This window comes from Pipistrellus kuhlii, unplaced genomic scaffold, assembly GCF_014108245.1.
Source record: "Pipistrellus kuhlii isolate mPipKuh1 unplaced genomic scaffold, mPipKuh1.p scaffold_m20_p_11, whole genome shotgun sequence".
Taxonomy (NCBI): Eukaryota; Metazoa; Chordata; class Mammalia; order Chiroptera; family Vespertilionidae; genus Pipistrellus; species Pipistrellus kuhlii.
Window position 1 is genome coordinate 19943065 of NW_023425416.1, and position 20888 is coordinate 19963952.

Sequence of the window (20888 nt, forward strand, 5' to 3'; positions counted from 1 at the left end):
AACATTTTTTTCTTGAACATGAACTTAGCAGGCATAGAATAATGCACAAATTCATAGGGGTAATGCAAATAAGTCTATGTTTCTTGTTCTCCGAAATCGAAATATTTCCTGTTGCCCACACCAAACAAGTCAGTCCAAGACTAACGAGGTGGCAATCGGCTGCTAAAATATGCGCTGCTGGTATGAGTGGAGAAAAATGGTGCGCCTGCGCATAAGGCACATAAGGGAAATGAATGAAACACAATTATAGTAATCAGTCATTGGCGAACTAATTATGTTCACTAATATATAATTATGTATAGCAATATCCTGTTATACATAATTTTAATAATTATGTATAACAGGATATTGCAAAAATTAAGTTAGGAAATTTTTATTAAGATGTTTCTTACATGCTGTTATATTGGCTGGGCCGCAAAAATATTTGTTGTGCAATGTGAGTTTGACATACTTGTTGCTATATAACCCAGTAAATTTCATAAAAAGGGAAGAAAAAAAAAGAACCCTGTGATTACCTTGGGCCCACTCAGAAAATCCAAGATAACCTCATTTAAAAACCCTTAACTACCCTGCTGGAGTGGCTCAATTAGTTGATGCTTTAAAAAGATTTTTTTAAAGACCTCACCTGAAGATATGCTTTTTTGTTTGTTTGTTTGTTTTTATTGATTTCATAAAGGAAGGAGATAGAAACGTCAGTGATGAGAGAAGATCATTGATTGGCTGCCTCTTGTACGCCTCCTATGCCCTTGACCGAATTGAACTCGAAGCCCTTCAGTCGGTAGGCCCACGCTCTATTCACCGAGCCAAACCGGCTGGGGCTGTTTTTATTGAATTTAGAGAGGAAGAGGGGAGAGTGGATTGGTTGCCTTCTGCATGTGCCCTGTCTAGGCTCAAACCACAACCTAGCTACATGCCCTGACCGGGAATCAAACCCGCACGGGGGCAATGTTCCAACCCACTGAGCCACCCGGCCAGGGCTGCAAATCATTTTAGAAAAGGTAGTCTCTTAGGGCTGATTATGGTCTTGTCTGAGAGGGGTAGGAAGATCCTTAAGGTGACTCAAAAATCACATGGCCACAAACACGCATGCTTTTGGAATTTGACGTTCTTGGCAGATAACATGTTTGCCTCCTGTTCCTTTCCCTATTGTTGCAGCTGCATCCATTTTTGCCCTTAGGGAAAAAACAGGCTTCTTCTCCTCCTCCTCCTTCTTTTAAATATATTTTATTGATTTTTTTTACAGAGAGGAAGGGAGAGGGATAGAGAGTTAGAAACATCGATGAGAGAGAAACATGGATCACCTGCCTCCTGCACAACCCCTACTGGGGATGTGCCCGCAACCAAGATACATGCCCTTGACCAGAATTGAACCCGGGACCTTTCCGTCAGCAGGCTGACGCCCTATCCACTGAGCCAAACGGGTTTCGGCAAGGGCACGCTTTTCTACCGTAGCAGGTGAACTCCAGCAGGATTCAGGAACTCGGACCTGGAAGCACAGTCTCTACGTGGTGTTAACCAGTGAGGCTAAAAACAGATTTTCATCGAGTGCCTGGTCAATGACTTAACGGTTACAGCTAACATTCACATCTCAGTTACCATGTGCCGGCCAGTGTTCCACGTACTTCTAGATTTCAAACGGATCTCATCCTCTCAGCAGTCTCTGAGGCAGGCACTCTGGTTATCCTCTTTAGCAGAGGAGGAAACTGAGGCACAGGGAGAGGGGAAGGGCCAGTGAGGAGCAGGGATAGGATGTGAGCCCAGATGTCTGGATCCAAAATCTGGGCCTGAACCATCATTGTAGTTCTTGCACTGACATGCGCACATATTTTTATATTTATAGAAAAAAATCTGGAAATTTATTGTTGTTATTATTTATTATTTTTTAAAATATACTTTATTGATTTTTCACAGAGAGGAAGGGAGAGGGATAGAGAGCTAGAAATGTCGATGAGAGAGAAACACCCGCTACTGGGGATGTGCCCGCAACCAAGGTACATGCCCTTGCCCGGAATCGAACCCGGGACCTTTCAGTCCGCAGGCCTACGCTCTATCCACTGAGCCAAACCGGTTTGGGCAAAAAATCTGGAAATTTAGAAGCAAAATGCATAAGCTGTGCTATTCTTGGCATCTTTCAAGTGGGATGTCCTGGGGACTTCGATTTTCTTCTGTTTTCCAAGTGTCCTATTGCCTGTGTGTGTGGAGAAAAGAGGTGCCGGTGTAACAGGGCCCTCGGCAGTGCCTTATCCCCCAAGATCTCTATCTTGCTTGAACCCTGTTTTAAAGGTATGGTCAGATGCTGCTGAGTCAACACCTTAAGATACATCACTTTCGCCCTAGCCAGTGTGGCTCAGTGGATAAAGCGTCCGCCTGCAGACTGAAGGGTCCCGGGTTTGATTCTGGTCAAGGGTATACGCCCAGGTTACAGGCTCAGTCCCCAGTAGGGGGCCTGCAGGAGGCAGCCACTCAATGACTCTCTCTCCACTGATGTTTCTATCTCTCTCTTCCTCTCTGAAATCAATAAAAATATATTTAAAAAAAAGATGCAGCCCTGCCGGCATGGCTCAGTGGTTCAGCATCGACCTGTGAACCAGGTCACGGTTCTTTTCCCGGTCAGGACGCATGCTTGGGTCGCGGGCCCCATCTCCAGGTAGGGGGTGTGCAGGAGGCAGCCCGTCACTGATTCTCTCTCATGGTTGATGTTTCTATCCCTCTCTCCCTTCCTCTCTGAAATCAATAAGAAATGTTAAAACAACACACCAAAAACATCTCTTTCATGGAGTTAGGACGTCCAAACGACAAGGCACTTAGAGCTTCTTGCCTGTTTCTCCGAGCTGCCGATGAGGAAATGCCACCCACAGAGCCCGAGGCCTGGCTGAGAGGTCACCCAGTGCACAGCCAGGGGCCGGCCTGCCTTCTGTTTTCTCATGAGCTCATGCTGCCTCCGCAGGGGGAGGAGTCGCAGCCGCTTCCCTCTGCCCTTCGCTCTGAGGCTGGAGGCAGCACCTGACCTGCTGACATCACATCCTATTGGCCTGGGATCTGGCCTGGGGTTTCCAGTGACTAAAGTTGCAACTCGGGAACTTTCCATTCTAGCCGGTTGCTTTCCTGGAGGCTTTCTCCCTGCAGGAGCTGCCACCGCCTTCCCCATTCCTTCGGGGAAGAGGGGCCCCATGCAGCACGGCTCTGAGGTCTCACATGGCTGTGAGGACCAAGTCCAAACCCCTAGCCCAGTGTTCCATGCCCTTGGCTGTATTTTCCTGGCCTTCATCTCTTGTCCACTTACATTTTTATTTTATTTTATTTTTTAAAATATATTTTATTGATTTTTTACAGAGAGGAAGGAAGAGGGATAGAGAGTTAGAAACATCGATGAGAGAGTCATTGATCAGCTGCCTCTTGCACACCCCCTACTGGGGATATGCCCGCAACCAAGGTACATGCCCTTGACCGGAATCGAACCTGGGACCCTTCAGTCCCCAAGCCGACGCTCTATCCATTAAGCCAAACTGTTTTTGGCCAAACTGCAAAATCTTAATCTTACAGAACCACACCTGTGTGTGTGTGTGTGTGGGGGGGGGCTGGGGCTGGGGACAGGGGGTTGGTTAGAAGAGAAAGTACCCTAATAGGATGCCTGCTCCCGTGTGTACACAAGATGGCCAGCAGGGGAGGGCAGTTGGGAGGGACCAGGCCTGCAGGGAAGGGCAGTTGGGGGTGAGGGAACGGACCCAGCCTGCAGTGGAGGGCAGTTGGTGGGGGGACCAGGCTTGCAGGGGAGGTCAGTTAGGGGCAAACAGGCTGGCAGGGGAGCAGTTAGGCATTAATCTGGCTATCAGGGGAGTGGTTAGGGGGCCAGCAATCCTGAATTGTGAAAAGGATGTCCCAGGTTGGAGAGGGTGCAGGCTGGGCTGAGGAATTTCATGCACCGGGCCTCTAGTTACTTTCACAAAAGAAAATGAAAAGAAGGAATGCATCCTTTTTAGTATTGTCAATGGTAGCCCCCTGCACATTTTGTGTGCTTCAGAGTTGGCAAAGTGCTTTTGGATCCACAGGCTCATTTGGTCCTTCTAACTATTCTTTGAAGATGGTGGGCCATGGTGGGCTGGCTCATTCATTCATTCATTAATTCATTCATTCATATTTCCTCTGTCAGGGCTGGGACTTAGAGGTGAGGGTAAAATTTAAGGAGGCATAAGGAGACACCTAATCTTCAGATGCTGCAAGTGTTACCGGCGATATTGGCAGCAAAACAGAACCAGATGTTACTGGCTAAGTTGGACCTTGGTTCATATGTGTGTGTGTATGTGTGTATGTGAGTGCGCATATTGATTCAAAGAGGAAGGAAGAGGGAGAGAGAGAGAGAGATAGAAATATCCATGAGAGCCTGCATAAGCCCCACTGGGGATGGAGCCTGCAACCCAGTCATGTGCCCTGACTGGGAATTGAACTGTGACCACTGGGAATTTCCCCAGTGGCTACAAGCTCTTCATAGGTCGATGCTCAACCACTGATCTGGTCAGGATGGACCTCGGTTCTTGAGTTCGGCAAAGAAAGAATTCAGAACCAGGAACTAAAAAGAGAAAGTTTATCTAGAAAGTTCCAGAAGCAGTAGAAGTGAGCCGGCTGGGCTGCTTAGGCTCAGAAAACAAGTCACAGAAACAAAAGGAGGGCCCTTGAGCTTAGGAGAGAGAAGGCGAAAGGACCGTGTAGGGGCAGAGGGAGGCGAAAGGGGGGAAAGGAAAGGTGCAGGGGTGCAGGCTGGGGAGCCTGAGGGGAGGCTCTCTGGAATATTCATCAGCTTTATGCTGATGCTCCTAAATGAGATTTATTTCCCTGACTTCCATCCTCGGATGGGGATGGCACAAATGGCACTGATGGGATTTTCTGTTATCTACTTCCCTGGGTAGGGCGATTTAATTGCAATTTCCTCGATGGCTGTAAACTGTCTCCATTTCCCTGTTCCACTTGGTCTGCCTTCCTAGCCCGTCTCAGGCGTATGACGAGCCCTAAGAGTGAGTCCCTCCTTAAATTTCACTCCCTGGTGCCCTCCCCTGCCTCACCCTAGTCCTGGCCCTGGCCCGGCTCTGTGCCAGGCCCTGTTCTCTGTCCGGGATCTAATGGTGAACGGGACACGCAAACCCCCTCGCAGGGCTTGTCTGGGAGGGGAGGCGGGCAGAGGTGTTGCCGCGGTGACAGTGGAGGACACAGGCTCCATGGGGCAGTGACTTGCTCAAAGCAAATAAGCAGCTAACGCTCGCGGCCCCGCCCCCCACGCCTAGCGTCTTCCTCCAGAGTCTCGTGTGGCAGCGACGTTGTGTTCAGGTCCAGGCGTTAATGTGCCGCCCGCACCGGGATGCAGTGGAATCGGCGTTGGTGCTGATGATGGGATTGCCGGTCTGGTTGGGGCCGATGGGGGAAACGTGAAGGACGAAGCCTGGCTGATGCACTGACCCTCTCGGGAGGCATTGCTTTTCTGACTCTATCCTCTCCCCCGCCTTCCAGCCTCCTACGTGATCACGGACCTGACGCAGCTGCGGAAGATCAAGTCCATGGAGCGGGTGCAGGGCGTGAGCATCACCCGCGAGCTGCTGTGGTGGTGGGGGATGCGCCAGGCCACCGTCCAGCAGCTGCTGGACCTGCTGTGCCACCTGGAGCTGTACCGCGCGGCCCAGATCATCCTCAACTGTGAGTCCCCGAGTGTGCTCTCCCGCCTTTGACCTTTGTGAATCCTTCGAAAAGTTACGTGAGCTTTGTGCAGTGGCAGTATCATAGCCAGCGAGGTTTCCCTGAGGCACGGTGATTACTAATTGGAAACTTTCCCCAATACTCTGATATGACAACCTGAAATAGGCAGCATTCGCAATTAAAATTTTTTGAATGGAAAAAAAAAAGTTTGAATGAAAGAGTTTACCTTCTAACGAAGACATTAGTCACAGAGTTTATCTCCGGTAGTGGGCGGAGATGGAGGTCACACCCAGGCCGTCTGGATCCAGAACCGTTTTTTCTTTTCTTTTTCTTTTCTAACGGTTTTAATTATAACTTCAAGTCTTATAGATACAGACACTGTATTTCTTCCAGGACAGACACTCATATCTTCATAACACAACAGGGAAGAAAACAAACATTAAGTTTTAACTCTTGAGCCCGTGTACTCTTCTGAGCTTAGACATCGACATATTTTTTTCCTTCTCCTTCACAGCTTGGCTTGCATCTGACTCATTAGCTTCTCCAATTCAATCTCCAGTGCCATGTCTCTCCTTTACTCTTCCATTTTCATGACATGAAGGCCATTGTCTGTTTCTTTTTTCTTTTCTTTTTTCTTTTTTAATATATTTTATTGATTTTGTACAGAGAGGAAGGGAGAGAGATAGAGAGTTAGAAACATCAATGAGAGAGAGTCATAGGTCAGCTGCCTCTTGCACACCCCCTACTGGGAATATGCCCGCAACCAAGGTACATGCCCTTGACCGGAATCAAACCCTGGACCTTTCAGTCCCCAAGCCGACGCTCTATCCATTGATCCAAACCGGTGTTACGCCCAGACTTCATGATCCCCAAGGACCACCAGGGAGCTGAGTCCGTTGCAATAAACAAAAGAGCCTTTTCCATGCTGGCATGGGCTCCTCCCACTCCCGCCGGCAGCATGGCGGAAGAGAGCCCATGCCAGCATGGAAAAGGCTCTTTTGTTTATTGCAACGGACTCAGCTCCCTGGTGGTCCTTGGGGATCACGAAGACTGGGCGTAACATATGGGGGAATTCGTCCGGGATCCCCAGCCAGGACCATGAGGGACCTCGATCCAGAGAGCCTGACTGCCCGTGGTAGGTGTGTGTGTGTCTGTGTCCTTGTGTGCGCGCTCTGAAGGGATGTAAAACCCCTCGTGGAATTGGTGCCTGAATACGCCTGGTGGACGCACCATGAAGGCCACGGGCAGGAGGTTTCAGAAGACGTTCTGACCTCCCAGGAGGGCCCTAGAGAGACCCTCATGTAGGGAGAGGAATGGAAGCTTCTCCCAGGACGTGCCTCACCTGCGGAAAGTGAGCCTTTCCCAGGTCTGAGTTTGGTATCTGTGGGCGACATGGCGCCCCAGGATGGAGCCGGCGAAGTGTGGCCGGCGTGGTGGTGCGGGGCCCCTGGCGGCGTTGGGTCGGAGGGGGGGCTCCCGCGTGGCTCAGTCTGCACGTTGGAGCGTGGCTGGGCAGTGGTGGCCTCACTTGGGGAGCAGGCACCTGGGTTAATTTGCTGGCTGCCTGGGGAAGGGGACGCGGAGCCGGGAAGCCCCTGGGGCGGCCCGCGCGTTCTCCTCGGGGCCACCGGCAGCAGCCTCTGCTCTGGGGGCCTGGGTAGGGGGGGGCGAGGGGTCCTGGGTGGGGACGGGGGGGCCCTGGGGGCCTGGGCCGGTGTGGAGGCCTCGAGGCCTTGGGTCTGGGAGAAGAGCTCGAGGATGAATCTCTGTGCTCAGTAAAGAGAAAAGGCTAGTTCAAAACGAGTGCGCATAGTTTTGGGCTGTGCTTAAAACTTTTCTGTGTACAGAATGAGCTTTAAAAGTGGTGGAGATTAACTGGGAGATAAATTAAAACTGGTTTCCCAAGTCATTGTAAGCAGCTTTTGAAATTCCCTGCCATGAGGCGGAAACTAGATGGTAATGGTAACAAGTTTACGTGAATGGCTGGCTGGGAATCTTCAGCTAAAGAATGTGTTCATTTGCATTTGAATGCTACTCCAGTGATCTCCAGGGAGTGGCAGGTGATTCTGTGGTGAAGCTGCCCAGATGGCCTTGCTTACAATGTTTAGTCTTTGTCATTGGTATCAGCTAAGCAGAGTCATATAGCTACTTAAGTATGAATTGTGATTGACCTATGAACAAAATTCATTCTTTTTTCTGACATTGTCTTAAATCTTAGTAAACTGCCTCTGGTGCGGATAGGTCTAGGGGAGGCCGGAGAGCACAAGACTATTAGCTCTCCTGCAAAGAGATTATTCAGTGCTTTGTTTGAACTTCAGAAGAAAACATTTTGAGATCTGAAAAAATGTATGACCAGATCTGTTGCTGAAACTTTACCCTAAGTAAGCAGGATGTGTTAGAAATGTAATGTTATTAATCTAAAAAATGCCAAATATATTTGACTTGCCAGCTTTAAAAGTTCAAAATATAAATTGAATTAGGAAAAGTTAATTGCAGTAACTATGGCAGGCTAAACTGTATTATATGTGTTAAGAATAAGCAGTAATGATCAAAGATCTCAAGGATTGATTTATTCTCATTTGTCAGACGAAAAAGTATGTAATGCTTACACTTAAAAAAATTACTTTAAGTCAGTGATGCGGTATTTTTTGAAGTCAGTTTTTCTGAAGTAATGTTTAATGTAACATTTGGGGGAATCAGAGCCCGTGCTGGCATGGAAGAGGCTCTTTTGTTTATTGCATCAGACTCGGCTCCTTGGTAGGCCTTGGGGATCACGAAGTCTGGGCGTAACACCGGTTTTGGCCCGTTGTCGGTTTCAGTCTCCCTTGGTTGCAGGATCCTCCTGGTTGGGGCTCCAGTGGGTGTGTGTCTCTCACATCCGTGTTTCTCCCGGTCTGGATCCAGAGCCTCTATTCTCAGCTTTTCTCGTGAGAACATCAGAGAGCTAAGTGCTTGGGTTTCCAGGAAACAGTGCGACATTTTGCCTGTCCCCTTCCCTTCTGCGTAGAACTTTCCTCAGACCCCTCTTTCCTGTCCCCACACCTCTGTCCCCTGGGGGCTGTGAGAGTCTGCCCACCTCTGCTCCCCGCTGCTTTCTCCCCCCCGCTGGGCCTGGCTGGTTACAGCTGCCTGAGGAAGAGAGAGTGAAGCCTGCTTGTTTCCACATCCACAAACCCCCTGGCTGTTCTCCTATTTTGTGAGTTTGGTTGTGTTTTTACTATTGCTTTGGGTCCCCGGGCAAGGTAGCGCCCCTTTCTGTACCTTTTTATTTTCCGGAGGGGAAAAATAAGTGCCATCAGTTTCTGTTACTCTTTGGAGGCAGTAAAGACCGTGTGTGGAAAGCATTTTAAGTTTCTGTATTCCAACTGGTCAAAGCAGGTTTCCCTTCCCTAAGAGTAGTGAGGCAGGAGAGTAAGAAGCTAGGAATAGGGAAACTGAGACAGGTAGTTACTAGTAAATAGCAATTTGCAGCCATCGAGAAAATCCTATCGTCCCTAAACCAAGGGCAGTTAAGAGTAAATGGTTTGGTGTTGGCCAGTGTGGCTCAGTTGGTTGAGCGTCCTCCCATGCACCAAAAGGTTCATTTCTTGGTAGGGGGCAAGCAGGAGGCAGCGGATCAAATCTCTCTAATATCCATGTTTCTCTCTAAAAAATTAATTAAAAGATACTTTTTAAAAATACATGGTTTGCACTTCCCCCCAACCAGAGGGTAAATAGCTTAAATCACCCTACTCAGGGAGATACCGTGTTTCCCCGAAAATAAAACATCCTCCGAAAATAAGACCTACTTACAGGTTTCCTTTGAGTGAAATATAAGGCATCCCCCTGAAAATAAGGCCCCCCCTAGGCTCTGTCTCAGAATGCTATTGCTAAACATGAGAGATTTGGTCCACTGATTCTGAAAGACATGGAGTCAAAAGAAATTCACCAGGAAATTCAGGAATTGGATTGTTATGATGATGTTCCAGAAGATGATGACATGATTGTCATTGAATAAATGAGTAAATTCTTGATACTGTAGGATTCACAGTTTGTCTGGTTTGTGTTGACAACTTCCGTACTACCGTACCGTATACAGGTAATAAATTTCCTTTGTTTTCATTTAACAATAAGTGTGTACCGTATTCTTCTTCATGGAAAAATAAGACATCCCCTGAAAATAAGACCTAGCGCATCTCTGGGAGCAAAAATTAATATAAGACACTGTCTTATTTTCGGGGAAACAGGGTAGATGGTAGAAATCCAATTAGTGCTATTTGCCTGCCACACCCAAGGACAGATAAAGAGAATAAATCTCATTTTGGTACATCAGCACAAAGTTGATGACTATTCTATTGAAACCCTCCTCTAAATAACCAGCCTTTATTTTATTTTTAAAATATATTTTTATTTACTTTCAGACAGGACGAGAGAGAGAGAGAGAGAGATAGAAACATCAATTATGAGAGAGAATCATTGATTGTCTGCCTCTTGCACAATCCCCAGGATTGAGCCTGCAACCCACACATGTGCCTTGACTGGGAATTGAACTGTGACCTTCATAGGTTGATGTTCAACCACTGGGCCATACCGGCTGGGTAACAACCAGCCTTTAAAACCCTCAAAACAAGGTCCCAGCTCACACACACTCTCTCTCTCTCCCAGGAGCACACCTACACCTCCCTCCTTCTCCCCCCACAGGCACGCACCTCCTAAACTCTAAGGGACCCCATGAGGCTTGCAACCAGGGCAGCAAAGGGCAGTGGCATTTCATCTAGGCACCCCCCCCCCCCCAACTTTCCCCCAAGAACCCCCTTTTCTCTGATGTCGCAGTGAGCCAAAGCAGCCCAGCCTAGGCTCATTTCCCCACCTAGTCCTTCTGTTATCCTTGGCCCATGGTCGGCAAACTATGGCTCAAGAGCCACATGAGTCTCTTTGGCCCCTTGAGGATGGCTCTTCCACAGAATACCACGGCCTGGGCGAGTCTATTTTGAAGAAGTGGCATTAGAAGAAGTTTAAGTTTAAAAAATGTGGCTCTCGAAAGAAATTTCAGTCGTTGTCCTGTTGATATTTGGCTCCGTTGACTAATGAGTTTGCCGACCACTGTCCTAGGCCCTTTCTTGTTTCACTGTTCCCAGGTTCAACAAATGTCCTCCAAATGTCCAACAAAAGTCCTCAAATATTTCACTGCTGGGAAGTATTTCCTGCATAAAGTCAAGAACCCAAACACTACCATCCGGGCCAAGTCCCCTTTCCGGTAACAGGCACATTAGTGAAACCTTATTTTGCATGTACTCGTTGAAGATTGCTAATGGCCTTGCTCAGCCTCTGGCAGTTTGAGAACCTGACTTCTGCCTACCACTTAAAGGGCTTTGGCTAGATTTGAATAAAACTGGTGTTTGGCAATCACACCTACAGGAAGTCCTAGATATAAAGTGGCTTCCTCGGCTCCGGCACTAGTGCTTGTATTTAACGGAGGCCCTTCTGAAGGCTGGGCCTGAACTGAAAGGTGATGTGTGGTAACCACAGTCGGGGACCACACAGGCGTCAAGTCTTTTGAAATCACGTGTTGTGGGTGGCTGCTGGCCTGATTGTGCTGGGTATGTGGGTTTCTGCTCCTTGGGATTTTCTTGACCTTAATTGCCGAGAGACCATTATTTCATTCAATTTGTCCAACACCAAGTGTCATAAGAATTAGAGTAAACTGGTACAGGCTTATTACCCAGCTACCCAACCCGTCCTCCAGCAGACCTGCCCGTGTCAGCTCTTTTTACCCTCGCAGCCACTCCTGGGTGGTGCCCTGTAGCAGCATTCCGGGTTCATGCTGTTACTCAAGGCAGACTCCAGTGACTTTTAAATAAAAGAAGTCAGTTTGTTTTCCTCTCCTGTGGCTGCCCGGGGCTGAGAGTGCTACAGGAGGGGCCCAGGCCCCGAGGGTAGGTTCTTGACTTCATGCAGGAAAGATGTGCAGCGCGTGAGTCCAGGTGATTTGGGAGCACGGTTACTGAGGCTGGGGACAGTGAGAGGAGGAGGGCTGGGACAGAAGAGACAGCAGGAGACTAGGCAGGGCTGCTTTGTCTCTCCAGAAACATACGGGAGAGACATGAGCCCAGGCCAGGCGGCTGTGGGCTCACGGGAAAGTCAGAGAAAAAGGGGGCCTTGGGGACAGGTTCAGGGGAGTGGCCTGGGCTGAGCCACCGCTACCCAGTGCTCCCCTGGTTCCAAGTCTCCTGGGGTCCCTTAGGGTCTGGGAGATGCACGCTTGTGAGGGAAGAAAAGGAGAAAGGGCCAAAACCGGTTTGGCTCGTTGGATAGAGCGTCGGCCTGCAGACTGGAGGGTACCAGGTTCGATTCCGGTCAAGGCCATGTACTTGGTTGCGGGCACATCCCCAGTAGGGGGTGTGCAGGAGGCAGCTGATCAGTGATTCTCTCTCATCGATGTTTCTAACTCTCTATCCCTCTCTCTTCCTCTCTGTGAAAAATCAATAAAATATATTTTTTTTTAAAAAAGAAGAAGAAAAAAGAAAAGGAGGAAGGGAAGGGCACGGGCTTGCTCCCAGGAGGGAGTCAGGGTGCTGGGTCCTTTGTCTTGAGAGTTTTAAAGCCTGGGCATTTAGGGGAGGCCTTAGGAAAGGATGGCAAAAGAATCTTCATCAGCTTTTCCAGGCCTGTCGGTTCAGGGTCCTGGTCTTCACTGATTGGCTGACACCAGGGCAGGGGTTTTGTTTGTCACAGCTGGTCTTGTTTCTTTTCTGGAGCTGAAACACAACTGAGGCCTAGGTGTTATTTCTAGGGAGGAAAGGGGGGAGGGAGTCTAAAACCACATGACCAGTGATATGAAGTCACATGGCCAGCCATGTGCCAGGGGAGGGAAGGCCACCCTGGGGGCAAGGTCTGGCACCAGTCTTACCTGTTGCTCGGCACCCAGGGCTTTCCATTCTGGGGACCTGAGTGTGTATCTGGTTGTACATTTCTCGGCCAGTTTGTTTGGTTACCTGTCACAGTTTCCCAATTCCACTTTCCAAAGAATTTCCCTAGCCTTATTTTGTTTTGTTTTGTTAATCCTTACCAGAGGATATTTTTTCCATTGCTTTTCAGAGTGGAAGGGAGGGACAGAGAAAGAGAGCGAGAGAAACATCGATGTGAGAGACACACATTGACTGGTTGCCTCAACTCAGGCATGTGGCCTTGCCTGAGAATCAAACCCGAGACGCTTAGGTGTGCAGGCTGACACTCTAACCACTGAACCACAACGGCCAAGGCTTCCTAGCTTCTTACTGACCCGCTTCAATAGGGCAGCTCAATGGTGTGGAGGACCAGGCTCTTGCTTTTCCATTGCTCTGTGGCCTTGGACATCCGGCGGCTTACTCATACTTGAGATGGCTGCCCCGTGTCCCCGTCAGCACATTCCAGCCAGCCAGCTGGGTGTGCCCAGGAAGCTGCACACCTAATTTCCCTTCACAAGCCACTGGCCAGGACCCAGTCACATGATCACACCTACTTGCAAGGGAGGCTGGGAAATGTAATCTTTAGCTGGGAGGTTATGTGCACAACTAAAGCTTCTATTACTCCTGGAGAGGAAGTGATCTCTCAGCAGTCGCCCTACGATCCTCCCCTTTGGGCCACCCAAATATCCACATACACCTGTCTTCCCACCGGAAAACATGCAAGGGAGACCGGCCTGAAGGCCTCATCAGTTCTTTTAGCTCCCGGCCCAGGACCTGTGGGTGATTTGTAGTCCCTCGTCGGCGGTGGAACCTGAATAGGAAGCCAATGAAAACTCTCCTCTGAAGTACTTGTTGAAGTAGTTGACAAGTCTGGCTGACAGGAACTGTAAAAAGTCCCTTCTGCTAGGGGAGCCAGTCCTTGGCCTGGTCCATCCGGCAGCCCCCCCTTCTTCTCAGGAAGCCAGTGATTCTCACATGGGTGCCCCAGATTTGGGAACTTGTTAGAATGCAAATCCCTGAGCCTCACCTAATCTGCTACTCAGGAACTCCGGGGCGGGGCCGGCTCTGATGCCATGAAGATTGAAGAACCACTGCTCGCCCTGGCTGGTTTGGTTCAGTGGGCAGAGCCTTGGCCCGAGGACAGACGGAAGAGTCCGGGAGGCAACCAATCGATGTTATTCACCACATTGATTTTTGATATTTCTCACTTCTCCTTTCCACTCTCTCTAAAAACCAATGGAACAGTATCCTCAGGTGAGGATTAACAACAACAACAAAAAGAAGCACTGCTCTCACTCGGGGTTCTCTACCCCCTGGCTCTGTCCTGGAGGGTTGGGGAAGGCCAGGCATTGGGGTGGGGTGGGGCGGGGGAAGGCTCTCCTGTTCAGTATTCTCTGTGGCCTCATCTGAAGTGGGAAGTGAAGAGCCCTAACCTACGAGGGACCTTTCCTGACGGCCCGGCTCAGGAGGGGCCTGTGAGCCCGGCAGCGGAAGCCACGTGTCACCATGTGGGAGGCTTAGGCGCGGGGATGAGAGGAGAGGCCAAAGGGTCAGAGCTGTGGCTTCCAGCTAAAGACGGCTTGCCTGCCATCGCCGCTGAGCTCTGGAGCCAGGGAAACGCTGCCAAAAGCAGGCCCAGGAGCTGAGCCTGTGGATGGTTGGGATCAGATGGCTCTAGCCCCAGTTTGGAGGCTAGAAGCCAGGTGTGCCTCACCTGTGAGTTGACACTCTCTCTCGTTCCTCCCCACAGGGAGTTGGATACACAGAGCTGAGCAAGAGACTCAGTGACGAACTAAAGAAATATGTATCAGGTGTGTCCTGCTCAGTGCTAGGCACAGGGGACACAGCAATGGAATGACAGACAAGGTCCTAGACCTCAAGGAGCTTGCCGTCCAGCGTGCATGATGACATGGAGACGCATTACCCACCACGGTGTGAGGGCTCAAAGGAGAAGCGTAGGTAGGGTAGGCGATAGGTAGGACAGGGGAGGAGGGGAAGATTTGATCTCATCGGGGAGGCTTCCCCGAGGAAGTGAAACCGAAGTCTCCATTCAGAGGATGCGTGGGCCGGCCGAAGCGAGAGACCACACAGCATTCCTGGGCGAAGGGGACAGCACCCGCAAAGGCCTGGTGGTGGGAGGAAGCCATGTGTGAGGACCCAGGAGAGGCCATGGCGCCTCCCTTAGCCAGAGGACAGCAGGAGGGGAGTGGGCCAGGACTGGAGAGGGCAGGGCCAGGCCACCCGGAGTTTGACGGTGGTGGCCGTTTGCTTTCCCCTGGAGCCCAGGGGAGATTTCAGAGGGCTTGTCCCTGGGGAGGATCCCGCTGCTCAGGCCCCTGTGTGGAACGGGGGCCCGGGTGGCTCCGGGTATCGGCTGAATAGGAGAGCAAGGAGCTTCTGGAACCGGAAAGGATTTGGGAGGCGACCACGGTTTAGCGTCTCATCTGCTGCCGCCATCCTCCTGGGAGTCTTCCGTTCTCGGTTTTCGGGTAGACTCTCCTTGGTTGTGCAATCTTGACGGCTTCCAGCTTTAGGTTTGGCATCTTGTTCAGCGCCATTTCCTTCCTGGAGCTGAGCTCTCATGGAGTGGGGAATTTTTGGCAGCTGCCTAAAAAGGACACAAGAGAATGGACTCTTTTTTATCCCAAAGAGGCTGAGGTGTTGCAAGGTCAGACAGGGCTCGTGTTTGCTCTCTTGGAAGCGTTCCTGACTGTTGGAAGCGTTCCCGACATCCGCCCCTTTCCAGCTACCCGGGAACAATGAAGCATGTACAGGGCCCTGCCCGGTTTGGCGCAATGCGTGACGTGTCGGCCTGCAAACTGAAGGGTCCTAGGTTCAATTCCGGTCAAGAGCGTGTACCCCAGTTGCAGGCTCCGTCCCCAGCCCTGATCCCCAGCCCTGGTCAGGACAGGAGCCCTGGAGACAGCCGATGGATTTTCTCACAATGATGTTTTGTCTCCCCATCCCTTCCACACTCTGAAAGTAATGCAAACATTTCCTCAGGCGAGGATTAGAAAGAACCAAGCCTGAGGAGTCAGACCCTACGGCCACCAGGAGCTTGCCAGTGGAGCCGGTAGCATTGGGCCAAGGCCTCCCAGGTTAGGAGCCAGTGTGCCTGGGTTCTAGTCATATAACTTGGATTCACCGCACCAATCCTATTATCCCCGCGTTATAATGACGCAGCTAGGCTCAGACACTGAGTAACATGCCCCGGATGGGAACTCAGGCCCCCTTGACCTTAACCCTTACTGGGGTAGGTCCCTAGATGGCATCAAATCTCACTCCCCCCTCTGAAAAATATAAATTCACCCAGTTTATAATTAGATATCTCTTGTTTAGCTAGCTGAAGGGCAGGGTCACGTCAGTTTTATAAGGAATGAAATCCCTAGTCCCTAACACAACAAAAGCATGAATGGGGGAGATGAGTCATTTAGCAGCTGTTGCAGTACGGGTCCATGGGCGGGGCGGGGAGGGGAGAGGGAAAGGGGGAGAAGGAAAACAGAGCATGCCCTCAGATTTACCTGATTTTGTCCCTGGATTGAATTGGTAATTTTGAGACGGGGTGTGTGTGTGTGTGTGTGTGTGTGTGTGTGTGTGTGTGTGTTGTAGTGGGGACAGAACTTTGGATTCCCAGGAGGGCTGAGTGAGCCCAGGGATTAGGAAAGGAAAAGAAAAGGCCTAGAAAGCTATGTATCAGGGTGCTTTAGTTATGGCTGAACCACTTTCATTTGTTTACTCCAACCATCTGAGTCAGCTGAAGAATGAAAAGCAGTGTATAAATGTTGCCTCACTGTTTAACTTGGGGGCCGTGGAGGATGAGGGGATTTCCAGAGTGCGCCCACGGAGGAAAGACCTTATCAGCAGCTCGGGGCCCTTCTGCTCACGTGTGCGGTGCCGGGTTTACTGTCGTGTTAAGCGTTCCTGGGCAGTCGGGGAGGGGACCCCGGACCCCCTCTGCCAGGGGCCCACCATGCATAAGCCTTTCACGGGAGGGCAATGGGGCACAAATAAACAAAAGAACTGTCCCGGGTTTCACTTCCCGGAGGTCTAACACAGAGAGAGCAGCTGGAGCTCGTCCCCAGAGCTGGTATCGCAGGTAAACGGGCCAGGCCTGCAGCAGAGCCCGGGGACAAGGCCTGGCCTACAGCGGGTAACGGCCGGGCGCCGCCTCACCTCCCGCTCATGGCCGCTCTCCGGTGTGGGGACAGCTCCTCCCTCATTTGTCAGATGAGACTTCAAAGGCTTCCCTTGCCAGTGAGCCTGACCACTGGCAGGCTGACACTCTATCTACTGAGCCAAACTGGCTAGGGCTTTTTTTTTTTAATCCTCATCCAAGGACATGTTCTCATTGATTTCAGACAGAGAGGAAGAGAAAGGGGGAGAGAGAGAGAGAAATATCGATTGGTTGCCTCCCATACGTACTCTAATGGGGTGGGGAGAGGAGAGGTTGAATCTGCCCTGACTGGGAATTGAACCCTCGGCTTTTTGGTATACGAGACAATGCCCCAACCAGCTGAGCCACACTGGCCAGGGCGCTTCGGTTCTGTGTGTGTGTGTGTGTGTTTAATCACGTTTATGTTTTTGGGTTGATACTGCAGTCAGGTTGGTGTGGAATCTGAGACTGTGATCCCAGGGGAAAACGTCCTGGGAGCCTGGGGCTGCGCCTCCGCATCGGTCACAGTAACGATAGAACCAGCGTGGCCTTCGCAGACAGGAAACCCGCAGTGCGATCGGAGCTCACCCCCTCCCCTCCTCCTGACCACGCCGGCCTCCTCCACCCTTCGTGCCCTCGAGGTTCTGTTTTTATTTCCAGGACTCTCCGCCTACCGCCTGGCGGAGTGGTGTTTGTCTGATCAGCTCTCAGAGGCGGGTTTCCAGGCAGGAAGGGCAGAGAGCCACGCCTCCTCCCTCTTCTGCTTCTGATGGGGGGAAGGTGGCAGGCAAAGGCCTGCTCTGTACCTTCCCCCTCAGACCGGGTGGCCACCACTCAAGGGTGGAAAGGAAGGTGTCCAAACGTCTTATTTATTGTCTGAAAGACATCTGAGCACCCACAGCTTGCTGAGGCGGGGTTTCACAGGAAACCAGAACCTCTCATCAGACTGTCTCCTGGGACGGACGGACGGACGGACGGACGGGACTGGCATGGGGCTCCTGTCAGCTGAGCTCTCCGAGTGCGAGTGCGAGTGTGACCAGCCAGTGCTGACAGGCTCAGCCTCAGAGCATCCTCCCGGGGGAGTCCACTCCCCACGCCCCCTCCGCTCCCAGCTGTAGGCCACTGCAAGCCACTGAGAAAGAACAAGGTAAACAAGAGAGAAACCGGACTCTCCTTAGAATGGAAACACAACAACGCCTTTTTACAAAATATATTTTTTTATTGATTTTTTTTTTTTTTTTTTTTTTTTTACAGAGAGGAAGTGAGAGGGATAGAGAGCTAGAAACATCGATGAGAGAGAAACATCCATCAGCTGCCTCCTGCACACTCCCCTACCGGGGATGTGCCCTCAACCAAGGTACATGCCCTAGACCGGAATCGAACCTGGGACCCTTCAGTCCGCAGGCCGACGTTCTACCACTGAGCCAAACCGGTTTGGGCAACAACGCCTTTTACGTTCCCCGTGGGCGGAGGCCATGGAGGGCAGCCATAAATGGGCGATTCTGCCAAATGTGTCTTGGCTGAGACAGAAAGACTGAGCAGGAAGGGGAACAGAGTCAACAGGAAAAGGGCCCTGAGCTCAGGTCGGGCCAGGCCTCGCCCTCCCCCCTGTGTGACAGATGCGGAGACACGGGGGGCGGTGCTTCTCCTGGGCCCACGGGCAGTTCGGGGTGCAGTGGGACCTGCGGGAGCCCAGGCAGTGGGGAGCAGCTCCTTGTGGCCTGGCTCTGCAGGGAATGGCAGCCTGCGGTCCCAGAGGAGCCGGGCCCCTCTGCCTTTTTGCCTCATACACAGAATGTGGCCCTTTGGGGAACACCGGATCCTACCCTAGCAGTCTGTGGAGGAAGGGTGCCGGGAAAGAGGCCATGTCCTACACCAGGCGGATTGTCAGGGAAGATAAAGACACACGGACACCAAGTGGCATGGGGTGGCCCCTTCCTGACCGGGGCACAGTATCCGTATCTGTGCCCCCCCCATCAGTCAATGCAGGAATCAGCACTCACCTCAGGGGTGGTTCCCTGTTGCATTTTTTACGGGGACTGTGCTCTCCCCGGCCTGTGGGAGGCAGCCCGTTCCTAAGACACAGCTCGGTGACACCAGAGGTCCTGCCTGCAGGGCTGCTGTGGGTGAGTAACCAGCATCTGGGCTCCCCGTTTGGGCCAGAAGGGCCTCCGCTGAGGGGAGCTGGAGAGAGGGTGGTGTGGTCCATGGCCGCCCCTGTGAGACTCCTGAGGTCCCCAGCTGGGGAGCGTGAAGAGCGTGTTCTCCAGGCACCCAGCCCTGCCTCTTCGCATTCCTTCTGGGAGGGGATCCCACTTCCTGCCTCAGTGCCCCTTGTTTCACTTTCCTCCCTCAGGCGCGTCTCCTCCCCGCCCCGAATCCCAGGTTCTTTCCTCCTAAATATCAGTGCACGTTAGACACTCGGTAGCAAACACCAGAAGGGAGTTGGATCTGAGTTTAGTGACCGCCTGCTTCCTGGTCTGGGCCCGAGGGACTTTCCAGGGCACACGGTTTTTGGTAACTCTAGTTCAGAAGACTCAGTTCCATGCCCTCGCTGGTGTAGCTCAGTGGATAGAGCATCAGGCTGTGGACTGAAGGGTCCCGGGTTTGATTCTGTCCGGTCAAGGGCACATGCCTGGGTTGCAGGCAGGAGGTGGCCGATCAATGATTCTCTCTCATCGTTGATGTTTCTACTATGTTTCCCCGAAAATAAGATATCCTCTGAAAATAAGACCTAGAGCATGGAAAGATAAGACATCCCCTGAAAATAAGCGCAACTTTGGGAGAAAAAATTAAATAAGACACTTATTTTCGGGGAAACAGGGTATCTCTTTCTCCCTCTCCCTTCCTCTCTGAAATCAATAAAACTATTTAAAATAAAAGAGAGAAACATACTTTTCTATGCAACAAACCCATTTTCACTGTTGAAAAATTCTATAATGTGAATAAACTGAAAAATATAAACCTCCCCAAACCTAGAGTGTACATTTATTGATAATTACAACACCTAGAAATAATCATTGTGAACATTTGGTGTACGTTCTTAGGCTCTTTTTCTCTCCGTAGATGGATGTCTTCTCTATTTTTACACATATTTTATCAAAACATTGGTAACACATGTATCCTTTTTTGTTCACTCAATATATTAACACCTTTCCACGTCAATGGATATGCACACAACATCTTTCTATTTGCTGTTAAAGAGTGAAAAGCACACGTGAAGACACTCAGGGCGGGCGCCTGCTGCCACCACTCCGGCCAGCTGTCCGCTGGGGCAGTGGCAGCGGCTAGGCTGTGGCCTCCCGAGCGATGAGGAAACTGCTCCGGAGAAGGACAGGTCCGCCGAAACCGGTTTGGCTCAGTGGATAGAGTGTCAGCCTTCGGACTGAAGGATCCCAGGTTCGATTCTGGTCAAGGGCATGTACCTCGGTTGCGGGCACATCCCCAGTGGGGGACGTGCAAGAGGCAGCTGATTGATGACTCTCTCATCAGTGTTTCTAACTCTTTCTATCTCTCTCTCTTCCTCTCTGTAAGAAACCAATAAAATATATTTTTTAAAAAAGAACAGGTCCTAAGGCCTCTGCCTCCCAGACTCCACGTGGGCCGGCACGCTGGTGGTGACGGAAGACGGAGCCACCGAAGGAGATTCAGCCACTCTGACTCCCTACAGAGACCATCACCCCCGGTCCTGGAGCCCCTGCTCTGAGCTGGGCGTCATTCTGGACACGGGGGTGGATTCAAAAGAGATAAAAGGCACAGTGCTATCCCTCAAGCAGCTTGTAACTTAACTTGGGAGCTGAAACCCACTCAAATGATGTGGCGTAAGAATGGCAAGAAGCATTATGCTACCAGAGTAGGCATTAGGAAAAAAGTTCATGCGTTTATCCTTGTCAAACCCATCGATGTCTTTGCTCATGAAATAATCAGGTACGGGGATGGAAACAAAACCATGAAGATTCACTTAAAAGAAGATACTCAGAGCCCTGGCAGGTGTGGATCAGTTGGTTGGAGCGTTGTCCCATTTATTGAAAGGTCTCAGGTTTGATTCCCAGTCAAGGCACATACCTGGGTTTCAGATTTGATCTCCAGTTGGGGCTCATGCTGGAGGCAACCAATGTTTCTGTCTC

General features: G+C 50.9%; 1 protein-coding gene and 1 pseudogene across 1 annotated transcript in view; both read left to right on the plus strand.

The window, feature by feature from the left end:
* The window catches only part of IRAK2 (interleukin 1 receptor associated kinase 2), a 59308-nt gene that overhangs the window by 5949 nt on the left and 32471 nt on the right, over positions 1-20888 (plus strand). Inside the window, exon 2 of the mRNA XM_036431099.2 lies at positions 5500-5682. Within this exon, the coding sequence (XP_036286992.1) occupies positions 5500-5682 (183 nt within the window). The remainder of the gene's footprint in view (positions 1-5499; positions 5683-20888) is intronic.
* On the plus strand, positions 5744-5909 carry LOC118715831 (annotated as a pseudogene).